Consider the following 14,053-nt stretch of genomic DNA (forward strand, 5'->3'; position numbering starts at 1 on the left):
TTCTTCCCCCGAGAAATTATACTCTTACAGATTAATTACTGTGATGGGTTTGCAATAAAACACCTAGCTGCCGCGGCTGGGCCATCTGCCCCACGTTATTTGCATTGCAGCTGCCCTCCGAGGCCCTGACCAGGCTGGGGTGGGGGCAGTCTGCTGGAAACTGCGCAGACCTAGAAATGAGCCCTGCCAGGCCTGTTTTCACGCTGTCCGTGGGCAGGAACCACACATACAAACCCAGCTGCTGGCTGGGAGGGTGACGTCACTCCCCACACCACCCTCGCGCGAGCGCTGGCCGGGTTTCTGGGAAGAGTCGCTGTTTCGCTGAAGCCTGGGAGGGGGAGGGGAGTGTCCGCGCAGCGCGAGACCGGCGCGTTCGGGCGCTGGCGCGAAGCAGCGGCTGGCGCCCGGGGTGGTTTCCGTTGCTGTCTGTTCTCGCGGGAGCGAGCGGGCGGGGGGTGCGTGAGGCGCGCAGCCGGCGGCAGCACAAGCCCGGTGGCTGGAGCCCCCGCGGGAGGATGGCGCCGCCGGAGCTGCTGCTGCTCTCGCTGCTGCTGGCGCCCCTCGCTGCAGGTGAGCGCGGCGGCTTCTCCGGGGGGCAGGTGGGGTCTGCGGCGCCCCCGCCCGGCCGATCTGTGCCTGCCGGGGGGAGGGGGCGTAGCCGCGCGTGCAGCCTGCGGCTCAGAGCGCCCCCGAGTCCAGCCCTCGGCGCCGGCGGCTCTGCCTGGCCGGGCTGGGTCTGCCGCGCCGCGGGCCGCCAGCGAGAGCAGCCCCGATAGAAACGGAGAGACAGGGCGGCCCTGCCCCCGGCCTCGCTTGTGCCGCTGTCAGCCGGCCCGGCGGCGGGGCTCGGCCGCGCCGCGAGCGATGGGCCGAACGGGCTGCTAAAGTGGGTTAGTTAAACTGCCCCGCAGCGCCTTTCATTTCGCGTGACAGGGGCCGTGCCGTTCGCTGGGGAGTGAATTAAACGGAACCGAATCGGGCTGTGTCTACACTACAGGGTTGGCCACCTCGCTTCTGTTGGTGTACAGCCAGCACAGTTATTAAATCGCGTCTGCGTGTGTGTATGCAGCCGTGGCACTTTGTGTGGGCGGTGAGGGTCTTCGCAGGGAGCCCGTGTATCGATTGTATTGTCAGCGGGGGGGGACTGCGGGGTAGCTCCTGAAAGCCTGTAAACATAGACGTGAGCAACCCTATGTCTACACTGATGATGCTCTGACAGTCAGCAGTGACCCCCTAACAGCTGGTAGCCTTATAATGGCTGGCAACCATTAAAAAAAAATTAACCCTCTCACAAACACAGTAGCCTAAACTTTTAAACTGTCTTCCTTTATCAGTCTTAAGGCAGTTAAAGCTGGTCCTAAGCCAGTTTTTGCTAAGCAAATTGCAAAGGTGCAGGGTTTGCTAACCGCCAATCAAATGCTAACACAACCAAAGCCCGTGTGTAAGTGTGTATAAAAACTTCTTGTTTTTTGTATGAAGTAGAGTTTTTTGTACCAAGGTACAAAACTCTCTGTTCTTATGCAAAATAAAGCAACCTTTCCTTATCCCCTGTCTGGCTGTCATTGGCTCTCAGCTAGGCAAACCCAACATTTCGGTAACGGTGCCTTGACCCTAATTACATCCTGAGGTGATGTGTTGGGGGAGGCGGCTCAAACAACCCCCAGATTTTTGCCAGGATAGGCGTTGGGCTGAGTGTGGCTGAAGTGAAGAGACTTGCTTAGGAGAGGCACCAGCACCTAGTGCTCCTGCTGAGCCCTGCTAGGAGGTGCGTGGTGTAGGGAGGAGAGTCTGGGCAGTAGGGGCAGCTCAAGGCCCCAGCACGCCAAGCATGTGCTTGGGGCGGCAAGTTGCGGGGGGCGCTCTGCCGGCACCGCGAGAGCGGCAGGCAGGCTGCCTTCAGCAGCTTGCCTGTGAAGAGTCCGCTGATCCTGCCTGCAGGAGGTCCGCTGAAGCCGCAGGACCAGTGGACCCTCCGCAGGCAAGCCGCCGAAGGCAGCCTTCCTGCCGTACTTGGGGCAGCAAAATGCCTAGAGCCGCCCCTGCTGGGCGGGCATCAAAGCTCTGCCAGAGGGAGTGCAGGGAAGCCCACTGCATCCCATCCCTTTCTCACCCACAGCTGCAATTACCGATGGTTGGCAGTAGGTGGTTGGAGCCTCTGACCACAGCAGGGAGGCAATGGGAGAAGTGAGGAAGGAGCTGTGATGGGAGTGGAGTCAAGTTGGTGCCAGCTTGGAGCAGTTGTGGGAGGCACAGGAGGAATGGGAAAGGGCCCAGAGGCGAGGCGTGAGGCGGACATGTGTCCCCACCAACCTTTAAATTATGCCCAGCCCATTATCAAGAGTTAAGTGTCGCCTCTGATTACATCGGCCGTGATGCCACATGCTCAGGGAGGTAGTGTTACTATATTGATGTAAAGAGGAACTTGCTTTGGCAGGAGCCAAATTTAAGTGAAAACACTTTCACAGCTAGGTCAACATAAAACAGCTTATGTTGACCTAGTCCTGTTGCGTAGGCGACGCTCTGCGACACAAGGTGAGTGGGGTAATATGTTTTATTGGACCAATTAATTTTGGTGAGATCTACCAGCTTTCAAGCTTACACAAAGCTCTTCTGGTCTGGGACAGGTACTCAGTGTCACACTTAATTACAAGATGGAGCAGTCGTGGTAGGGAAGGAAGGGAGGAAAGATGCTGGAGTGGTAAGGTTAGCAGGTTACTGATTGCAGTTAGCAGGTTAGCAGTTAGCAGGCTACTGTAATAAGCCATAAATCCAGAGGCCCTATACAGTCGATGATTTTTAATGTTTAGCGAAGTTGTAAATTTAAGCTCCCAGGCTTGTCTTTTGAAGGTGTTGTGTAGGTTTCCTTTGAGAATGAGGACGAAGAGGTCAGATATGGAGTGACCACTTTGTGAAAAGTGTGCACCCACAGGGTAATGTGGTATTTTTGTCTTATTTTCTGTGTGAGTTCATTCGAGAGCATACTGATTGTCTGGTTTCACCCACATAGTTGTTGTTTGGGTATTTAGTGCACTGGATGAGGTACATCACATGTGATAGGCATGTATGGGACCCATGGATCTTGAAAGGAGCGTGGTCGAGGTTGCTGGTCGTTGTACCAGTAGAGAGATGTCTGCAGGTTTTGCATCTGTTGTTCTGGCAGGGATTGATGCTGCTTTGAGTTGGTGTGTCCTGGTCTGCTGAGAACTTGCTTCTGATGAGGTGTGTGTGTGTGTGTTGGTGGGGAGAAAGTGTTTGAAGGTCAGAAGAGGAGGTTCAGGGAAGATTAAAGTATGAGTTGTAATTGTTTGATACCCTGTATAGGTTCCATTGTGGGATGATAGGTGACAACTTAGTTCCTTTTTCCCCTTAGGACTGGAGAGTTGTTAACAGGCCACTTCACGGTGAATGATCCCTTGAGATGTGTGGTGACTATCTATGCTGAACAATCTGTTTCCTCTTGTATTTTGCTGTGCCACTCTGAGGGCTTATCTACACCATGCAGCTTTTAGCAACAGGGCTGTGTCGACACAGCCTTGTCACTAAAATTTGGCTTGTATAAACACCCTTTTTTGGCACTTTGTCATCACCTTTGCCGTCAAAATACTTTCACCCTTGCAAGTGGCATTCAGTTTGTCTGCAGGAGAGCGCTCCTGCTGACAAAGCCGCGTTCACACTGCCACTTGCTGCGGCAAAACTTTTATCTTTTGGGAGGAGCTTTTTTTAAGCACCCGTGAAAGACAAAAGTTTTGTGGACATCTTGTCAGTGTAGTACCTTTCCCAGACCTGAATTAGAGCTCTGTGTAAGCTCAAAAGCTTGTGTCTCTCACCAACAGAAGTTGATCCAGTAAAAGATATTACCTCACCCATCTTGTAGACATGTTGGTGTCAGGATATTAGAGAGACAATACCAGTGCATAAACTGAATTAAGGCCACTTCAATTCTCGTTGAGGGCAACCACACTGGGGTTTAATGTGGTTTAACTTATGCACTTCAAATTCACACTTGAATTCAGATTGATTTTTCTTGAGTGTCCTTGTGTAGACAAGCCCTATGATTCTCTCTGTCCACTCTAAACCAGTAACACAAGCCCCATTGGAGACATCCTTGACTCCTCCATCCCCCTGTTCACTTTAGCCAGCTACATCAAGGCAAAGCTACAGATTGCTTGGTCTGCACTCATGTTTTATGACGTGTCAGCTATCGTGCTAGGTATCACCTTGTAAAAACAACTCCATTTTTGCTGGGGTAGATGTACTCTAGGAGGGCGTTTGAATTGTGTTCAGGCAAAGGCTTGTGTGCATGGCAGGGTAATGCACACTATAGTGTGCAATTTCTGAACCACACGAACATATTGCACACCAGCATCTTGGTCCGTGTCGACCCTGCTGGGGCTCTTTAAAGGTTTCCTAGTGCACTTTAACATAGGGCTGGCTATATTATTTTATCACAAGGGAATATTTGAATATAGATTGAGCAGATGAAGGGATTTAAAAAAAATCCATGCAACCGTGGATGGTTATGTAATGCAGAGTGATAATCATGTGATTGATCAATCTGTTTGAATTAGGACTGAGACTGACAGCTTTCCCCCTCCCCCCCTTTTAATGATTTGGCACTCCTATCTGTATACTTTGTTGGCTCTGGTGTGGAGAGCCTTCTTATTGTAAAATAACTCTCAGCTAGTGTTCATATAGGGACACTGAGCACTTTCATGTTCTTCCACTTGTTCACAATATTAATGTAAATGATATTAATAAAGACAGATACAACTCAGAGTTTGAAATAAAAAACAAAAAGCGGCTTGATCACACAAAATACTATTATTTTTTCTTACATTTATTTTAGTGTACAACTTTTGTTGGCATTTGTGAATGTATCTCTGTTGCAGTGGAGAAAAGAAATGGGAATTCTCAGGTCTTTACTGAAAGAGTTGGAGTTTATGAGAAAGGATGTGTGTTTCATTGGGTAAGAGGGGGAAAGAGGCATATGGAAAGGGATGTACAAGGGTGGTCTGCCTATCTAGGAAGCTGGCCACCAGTGACATCCCTTAGAGATTACTGCTACACTTGTGTTTGGTGACACAATCTTGTGTGTGTCATCTTTTACAAAGATAAACTCTTTAGTTGTCATATGAATAGATGAAATAACCTTAAAAACTAGGGCTGAGACTGAATAAAAACACAAGATAACTTTAGATGTGAAAATCGTTTCTTGTGGTTGTCTGAAGTTTCTTTTCCATGATGTGTTAATATCTGACTAATATTTTCTAGTGAAATAAACTATTTGTGTGGGAGAACAAAAGGGAACCCTCAAATAAATGTTTGTTATGAAAGTGCTTTGAGGATTTCTCTGAAGTGAACTTAAGGGCGCATGATTTGGGCAGGGCTGCCCGGGGGGGTGGGCAAGTGGAGCAATTTGCCCCATGCCCCGCGGGGGCCCCCACGAGAGTATTTCGGGGGCTCTGGAGCAGGGTTCTTCACTCCGGGGGCCCAGAAAACTCTTGCAGGGCCTGTGCCCCCAAGCTTCTTCCACTCCGGGTCTTCAGCGGCAATTTGGCGGCGAGGGGGTACTTCTGCTCCGGGATCCGCCGCCGAAGTGCCTGGTCTTTGGCAATTCGGCAGCGGTGGCCCTCTGCTGCCGAAGACCCCAGGCCCCCTGAATTCTCTGAGTGGCCTTGGGTTTGGGGACATTTTATGTGTACATATGTACAAATGGAGTGAGATAAGTGGCACTTACTTTGAAGTCAAAAGGACATGGCCAACTTTAAAATCACACTTCTCTCTGGAGTTTTGTACCACCTACCGTTATAGTAATCTTAGGGAGTAACTTGTAAGTAAAAAGTCGAAACATTTTTTCTGTTTAGTTTTGCATTTGACAGCACTGTGTATAGTTAGTTTTACTGATTCCCTTGGATAGCCAGCTAGCTTCTACTCCTGCAAACATTCACATTTATGCTTAACTTCACACCATGAGTATCCAGTTGAGTTACTTGTGAATTCAGTGGAACTGCTCATGTTTATGAGGCTAAATGTGTATAAGTGTTTACATAATTTGGGGGTTTGGTCATTTTCACCTTAGCTGAAAAAAACATAAACGTTAAGAGGAGAATAATTTTGAAAAATAAAATCAGGACACGCTCTTTAAAGAGTGCTCTATCAGAAACTGGATTTTTTTTGAAGTAATCATTTAAAAACATTGAAGTTGACAATGTCCCTTTAAAGATCACATGAGCCGCTTTAATCTGCTTGTGTTAAAATAGACAATGCTTTTATTTTTTTTTAAAGTAAAACCTTTTATAGTGTTAGAACGTGAATGTTTTGTTGAAGAAAACAATATGCTAAATTTCATGTTGTTCATTTCACCCAAATCATAAATAGCTCTCCCTTTTTACAGCTCTGCTCTCTGGCCCTGGAAATATCAGTCACTCTTTAGCTACCGTTTTTCCTCTTCCACTTTTACTAGTCTTTGCCATAACATGGTGTCTAGCTAAAGTAAGAGCATATATTTGTGGCTGGAGCTGCTCTGCTAGACAGATGTTTGATTAGTAAGAACGTTATTTCCTCCTTTCTTTCCTTCCTGATCATCATAACCATCTACAGTATGCTAAGAAGCTTATGTTGTAACTGAAAAGAGTGGTGAGTTTGAATGTGTTGCAGAATTTCTTAGATATAGTCCAGGGATTCTCAGACTCGGGGTCACGAGGGTATTACATGGGCGGTTGTGAGCTGTCAGCCTCCACCCCAAACCCTGCTTTGCCTCCAGCATTTATAATGGTGTTAAATATATAAAAAAAGTGTTTTTAATCTAAAAGGGGGGTCGCTCTCAGAGGCTTGCTGTGTGAAAGGGATCACCAGTACAAAACTTTGAGAACCACTGATACAGTCCATGAAGGTTCACTGAACTTCTTTCTCTCCAGTTCCTGTGATCTCATGAATTATGGCCCCAGGAGCTAATACTTTTCTGCTGATAGCACTTGACACCTTTAGCAGCCTCCCCCCTTTAAAAAAAAAAAAAGAATTTGGCAGATTTTTCTTGTGGGATACTTGGTTGAACTTATGACTGTTACATTGGACAAGCATGTTTTCTAAAATAGAGTTTAAAAATTGTTATAACAAAGTAAAAGGGATACAATCAATATTTGTATATTAAACTAAGCTTTATTTCTGATATCCCATTAGAAACTTAAAGTGTATTTCTGTTCTGAAAAGTGTCTGAGAATTTTTTTGAGATTCCTGATTTACTGCTTCAGTGAATTCCAGCTCAGAATTGCTCAGTTTGTGTCTCCCCCTACCTATTCCCTGCGCTTTCTGTCAACCCCTGCAGTCTAAGCTTGGAAGCCAAGCCAAAAGTCAAGACTACCTTCTTTTTGGCTCACATTACCAGTAATAAATATTCAGTTCAACTGCTGCCCTCTATTACACCTGTTACTCCATTGTCTTCAATTAATGCCCATAGTTAAACCTCTGCTACCCTATTCCTTTCACTGAGGATTGCATAATTCAAAGACAATGATGTTGCAAATGTGGTCTTGCAAATGGAATTTATTTAATCACTGTAATGTTACATGAGTAAGAAAATAATCTTTCATTCTCTGTTATGTTACTTTTTCAGAGCAGACAGTAGTAAAAAATGTGATCTTTTTTCACAAAATTGTGCTCATATGATCTTGCATACATACAGACTACAGATCTGCTGAGGAAGAAGGAGCCATTTTTACACACTCACCATCAAAGTAGAAATACTTATGTTTTGATCTGAAAACAGATTATATTTTTATCTCATCAACTATGCAACTTCTTTTTTCTGACATCTGAAAATGGAGGCAGCTTTCTGGAAATCCTCTACTTCCTGTGTACTGGCAGGGTGGTATGGTCTTGTGCCATGCATGCTCTGCACCAGAGATCGGCAACCTGTGGCACGCCAGGGTAAGCTCCCTGGTGGGCCGGGCCGTTTTGTTTACCTCCTGCGTCTGCAGGTTTGGCTGATTGCTGATCCCACTGGCTGCGGTTCGTCACTCCAGGCCAATGGGGGCTGTGGGAAGAGGCGAGGGCCGAGGGATGTGCTGGCCGCCACTTCCCGCAGGCCCCATTGGCCTGGAGCGGCGAACCGCGGCCAGTGGGAGCTGCGATTGGCTGAACCTAAGGATGCGGCAGATAAACAAACCGGCCCAGCCAGCCAGCCAGGGGTTTTACCCTGGCGGGCTGCGTACCAAAGGTTGCCGATCCCTGCATTGCACTATAGAATTAGGTAACATTCCTTTAAGAAATGGAAGGAAAACTATTTTATTAAAAAGTGGGACAGTTGCTGTCTGAAGAGTTACCATGTATTATGTATAAAACAAATAAAATAGAAAGCCTGCAAGTTTCATTTTGTTTATCTCCACTCTTACGCATACACAATAACTGTGTCTTCCCTTTGCCTGCCACTATTTTCATGTCTTCAAAATAACAAAAAATCAGTTAAAGACTGATTCCCATTTCCTCACCATCTCCAACCTCCTGAAATAAAAAGATGCAGAGTATTGGTCTCTCTTCAGTCTCTGCTCATTCTTGTTTGTGTCTTGATGCATTTTTACCCTTTACCCTCCAAGCTTATTATGGAGGAAACTAACCTGCACTACTCTTGCTCAAGAGGAAATGTTGCATTGCTGCAAAGGAATCCCAGGGTCATACTATGTGGAGAAGTCTTTGTGGTGATTGCATCTCAAAGTATATTGTAGCAGGGAGAAAGGTCATAGATCTTCTGGGTCCATTTTACAACTGTGGAATGGTAGAAAGCAGCAGAGGCACATCTAGTAGAGCTTCTGCCCAGAGATCCAAGTGTTGAAAGCTGGCACTGCTTGCTTTTTAAATGCTTTGGCTGACATGCATTCAGAACCAATGAATTCTTCCATGCACTAAGTCTTGAAACTCTGTATAAACAGAGAAAAAAATGAATCCCAATTAATAGAGATTTCTCCTCTGTAACAGGCTAAGAAGCCATGAATTATCTTGCTATTTCAATAGGCTTGAGTACTTTTTAACTATACTAAACTTGGTATTCTATTTTAATTTTTAATATGTAAAGATTTCTGTTGTGGAACTGATGTCACACATCCTTAAACTTTGTGTACAATAACATTTTCCCCAACCTCTTCCTGTCTCTCCCTCTCTCCCTGCCCCAACATTTTTGTAGGCCAAATGAATCTGACGAGCCCTCAGAATGTTCAAGTCAATGTTGTAAACACAAATTTCACTCTAAGATGGAGCTGGGGTAGTGAGAGTGACTTCAATGTGACATTTTCAGCTCAATACCAACGGTAAGCTTACTGTTTTACTGTGAGCCAAAATTATTTGAAATCCATGTCTACAGAAGGTAAAAAGAGGAAAAAACAAAACAAAAACCCACCACTGCGGTTTGTTTGTTTATTGATATAAAAATTGTTAAAAATAAGCTGAAGAGCACACTGGTGATCCAAGAAAAGTGATGCTTTTATAGTGGTTTGTGCGCTTCTTTTCATCACTGTGTATAGTTTGAACATGTAGCCACATTTTTAACATTGTAACTGTTTTTGGTTACAAGAGTTTCAAAACATTGATGTTAGTGTTTGAAGTGGTACTAATCTTCTTTAATTCACAGAGCTTTGGGAATCCTGGCCTTCTAGCAGTGCATCCTTACACCCAGGCTGTCCCAAAGTGTGAACTGCTAAATCTGGGAATCTACAAGCATTTCAGGGGCATATCAAGGGTTGTCCCTTAGACACAGTGGGCTTTAGATTGGTTAAAAGTTGCAGTCCAGTCTACTGATTAAAACCTAGTTCCAGCTAGGTTAGGGGATAATTCTGAAACTCTCCCACCGACATAGCGCTGTGCACACTGCCATTTATATTTTTCACATCTCTGAGCAACATAAGAGCAAAATTTTCATTTGTATCATTGGATGCTGGATCAGGCCCAGAATGATTTCTTAAATCAACGTGAATGCCAAAATATGTACTTGCCGAATCGTCCAAATGGAATAGAGGCATATCTGAATCTTACAAAATTGGAATTTGTTTCTTTCAGATCTTTGGATAAGATCAGATCAGATGTGTGCAGAGGGAACATCTTTAGGGGAATTATCAAACTAGGAGAAGCTGCACTGGTGGTCTTGCTTGTACCAATCTAGGATTAATTTTCCTCACTGCTGTGCATTTAAATTATCAGTCTTTGTATAAAAACAACGAGGAGTCCGCTGGCACCTTAAAGACTAACAGATTTACTTGGACATAAGTTTTTTATGCACAAAAGCTTATGGCCAAATAAATCTGTTAGTCTTTAGGATGCCAACGGACTCCTCGTTGTTTTTGTGGATACAGACTAACACGGCTACCCCTCTGATACTCGAGTCTTTGTATAGAAATTCTGTAACTTTCTTTGTAAGAAACCATCACGAAGAAACTTCTAAAATGCAGCGCAAAGGGAGAACACAATCCTGTGCTCAGTGTGAGAGCCTGGAGACATAACACAGATTTATCTAAAGTAAGGCTATCCCTGAGTATATCAAATTGAACAGTAGACAGACTAATATTAAAAATTCAGTACCAGATGCACACACAGTTTATTTAAATATGTATATCCTGTATTTGTGAAGCTGTGTTCAATGTGTTTTGGTCATGCCACCAGTATGGACAAGAACACCCCAGCACACCATGTGCTCTCACTGTCATGCACTGCTAACTGGTGCCCCAGACTGCCCCCGAGATTTGTCGATATGCAGAATTGAGTTAGTTCTGGGAATTTCACTACACAGTGCCTAGTCAACATCATCAACTGTTGTGATTCTGGCTCGTGCAGTAGTCCTCAGTAGACTATGCCTGTTTGTTGCAACACTTCTTTGGGGTATCCAGAACCATAAGCCACTGTTACCTGCAAGGCAAGGTTAAGACTAGCAGAGTCTCAAGGTGTGTGCTGGTGAAGCTGATAGACTGAGGTGGCAGGGAGCTGACACACAGTTTAAGCTCCAGCAAAACTCTCACTTGCTGAGGGGTAAAATGCAGAGAATCCCAGTTCCTGAACCCCCTAGAAAACCATTCCCTTGCAGCATCCAGACCCTGTCACTTGGTGCCCACAGAAATACCAAGTGTGCTGTCTCAAAAAAGACAGACAGCTGAACCAACAGACTGGTGCGTAGAGATTGCACACCTCACTTGAATATAACAGCACTGATGTGATTACGTAAAACGAAAATTGAATTTATTAATGAACAGAGATTTAAGTGACGCTAAACAGATAATATAAACAGAAAAGGATACAAGTAAAACAAATAAAACACGCTTCCTAGTGTCTATAATTTAACAAATTGCAATCCTGGTCTCAGGCAATTACTCACCTACAGTCCATTTTCAGCATCCTCAACCCATGTTGTTGGGGGACCTACCTTTCACAGATTCCAAATGTGTATGGCCCCTTTTTGTCTCTTAAGTGATGAATGCACAAGGAGTCCCCTTTCTTTCCTTTTATAATCTAGAAAACCTTTGAAACGTATTTGAAAAATAAACCTAGGAAAAGTTCCTCTCTCCTGTTTCTTGTTCTTCACGGTGAAGGTGCAAGCCCCTTCATTCTCTGGCGAACCTGCTTATTCAATTGACTTGATCATTTTGTTTACCTTAGATGCAAATGTACTTTTACTGTCCTTTTCTTGTAATCAAGCCATACTGTTTTTCTCATCTGCCCGTTAGCTTGATCCATGGAGACAGGCAAATCCACATTCCTTTATCTAGGGCAGGGATCGGCAACCTTTGGCATGCGGCTTGCCAATCCCTGATCTAGGGCAAGCTTGTTTATCAACTGCCTCCACTACATTTTTAACATAAGAATGGCCATACTGGGTCAGACCAGTGGTCCATCTGGCACAGGATCCTATCTTCTGACAGTAGCTGGTGCCAGATGCTTGGGAGGGAATGAACAGAACAGGAAAGATATCAAGTGATCCAGGCCCTGTCCTCCATTCCCAACTTTTGGCATTTTGATGATTAGGGACACTGTGATTGGGTGTAAAGGCTGCAGACGGATGAGGAAGGGGCCAGAGAGGACCTGGCAGCAGGGCTAACCCCACCCCTCTGGCCCTGTCAATCATGCATGATAGGGAGGAGGTCTTTAAAAAGGAGGAAGCTGCAATTAGCAATGGGGGAAAGAGCAGGATCACACTAAGCAGCAAACTGCAGGAGTGACTCCTGAAGCTGTGGAGGGAGCTTCTGGGCAGGAAACTTTCAAACCAACCCTGAGGAGAGTGCAGTGGACTCCCAGGGCAAGACAGACAAGCTGAGGCCATCCCAGAAACCAAGCCAGAGCGATTTCCCCAAACCCATTGCACAGGGGCTGGATTGTTGGCAGCGCTATAGACTTGCCGCTTCCCCCACCTCCATTTTCTGGGATCACAAGGAAAGAGTATTCCTGAATGTGGGGGAGTTCTTGACTTTCATTTTGATCTTCCAGTCAGAGAGAATTAAGGAGCTCTACAAAGGGATAGAACCCCCTTGGTAATAGTGGGGAAGTGGGGCATGGGTTGTGACCACCTAGTGTAGGTCACTGGATGTGGTCAGGTTCCCCCACTGCCTGAGCGAGGAACCATCAAGGGTTGCATTATAGACACTCGGAGCATGGGGTTGTGTCCCTGACCACCTTGGCTAATAGCCACTGACAGACCTGTCCTCTGCAAGAGCATATTAAGAACATATTTCCAGCATATATTTATAACTCCTTATACACAACTCATACGTACATCACACAATGATATTCATGGCAAGTGTCACCAGTTTTCATATGATACATTACAAGATATTGTTGGGCTAATTATTCTGACTCTGTGTTGGTTGTAGTGAGTTGACCAGACCTGTTGGGATTTATTGTTACATAATCATGCGCCCTTTGCCAGTTGCCATAAAGGAGCTCTTAGGGTCACAGTTGGATGATGTGATGACTTATGTGTGGGGTCCTCACAGCCATGAAGTCTGCTCTCCTCTGTGAAATCTGCTAGGGAGAGGCAGGGCTTGGGGCACACCAGCCTGGGCTCCTATCATGCACCAGACTCTGGCTGCTAATCCTGGTGGGGCTGAGGGCTTGCTTGCTTTTCTCTTTCAGGGTGCTCCTGGGGCCGGTGAGACCCATCTCTGGGAACCTCCCCCAGCTGCAGGAAGCCCCACACCTCCACTGTGTCCTTCCCCCATTGCTCCCCAGCGGTGGGCAGAGGAGTCATTGTACGTGGAGCAGCAGCAGAGCTTCTTGCAGATTGCGGGGGGAGGGTGAGTCCTGGAGGTGGATCTGACCCGGCCCTGGGGGCAGCCCCTGCAGGAGAATAAGAAGTTCTATCCCTCTCCAGCCTGGCCAAGACTAGTAGTTGGAGCCTAATGGATAGTAGGACCCCCCACAGCTGAGGTGTCCCCAGCCAACAGCATCAGAACTGGGATGGATAGGGGGTCATGCCCCTCCACTATTTAATGTGGGCGTAGCTTGGGGGGCAGAGGGCAGCATTGCCCCCACAGACTGCAAGACTTACATAGTTATCAGCTCCCCTGCTGCTTGCAGTGTGCAGTTGCTGTCCCCTGCTCCCAGACTATGCCCTTGTTAAAAAGTGGGGGGACAAGGCTCCCACTCCTGCAGTTCCAGCGCTGGTGCCCCCCCTACTTCTAAAAAGGTTCTGGCACTTCTGTCCCCAGCCCTGCCCCTTCCCATCTCCAGGCCCAGTGCTCATGAGTTAAAGGCCCACAGGGCTCTGGGCAGTTACCCACCCATAATGCTGGCCCTGCCACCACCCCCCCCAAAGTGATGGCCCCCACCATACCATACAACCTTCACATCAGCGCTGCCCCCTGTTCTCCAGCTTCCCAGCTCTGAGGGCAGCATCTCCATCAGCAACAACTCAGATGTAAGGGTGGCAATGCTGCGATCCCCCTACAATAGCTTTGTGACACCCCTCCCCCACAATCATCTTATTGGTTGGAACCTCCATGCTTATAACACCCTGAAATTTCAGATGCAAGTATCTGAAATCATGAAATTGACTACTTTTAAAATCCTAGGACTGTGAAATTGA

The 14,053-nt window shown here is 46.4% G+C and overlaps 1 protein-coding gene across 4 annotated transcripts in view; it reads left to right on the plus strand.

Moving 5' to 3' along the window:
* The first annotated feature begins 450 nt into the window (after positions 1-450).
* The window catches only part of IFNAR1 (interferon alpha and beta receptor subunit 1), a 38,693-nt gene continuing 25,090 nt past the window's right edge, over positions 451-14,053 (plus strand). For 2 of the 4 annotated variants that reach the window (XM_050929306.1, XM_050929314.1), the window contains exons 1-2: positions 451-570; positions 9,176-9,299. In XM_050929306.1, coding sequence (XP_050785263.1) covers positions 516-570; positions 9,176-9,299 — 179 coding nt within the window. In that variant the 5' untranslated portion in view covers positions 451-515. The remainder of the gene's footprint in view (positions 571-9,175; positions 9,300-14,053) is intronic. The other 2 variants (XM_050929324.1, XM_050929333.1) reach the window with 1 other exon arrangement.

Source organism: Gopherus flavomarginatus, chromosome 1 (genome assembly GCF_025201925.1).
Source record: "Gopherus flavomarginatus isolate rGopFla2 chromosome 1, rGopFla2.mat.asm, whole genome shotgun sequence".
In the NCBI taxonomy this organism is placed as follows: domain Eukaryota; kingdom Metazoa; phylum Chordata; order Testudines; family Testudinidae; genus Gopherus; species Gopherus flavomarginatus.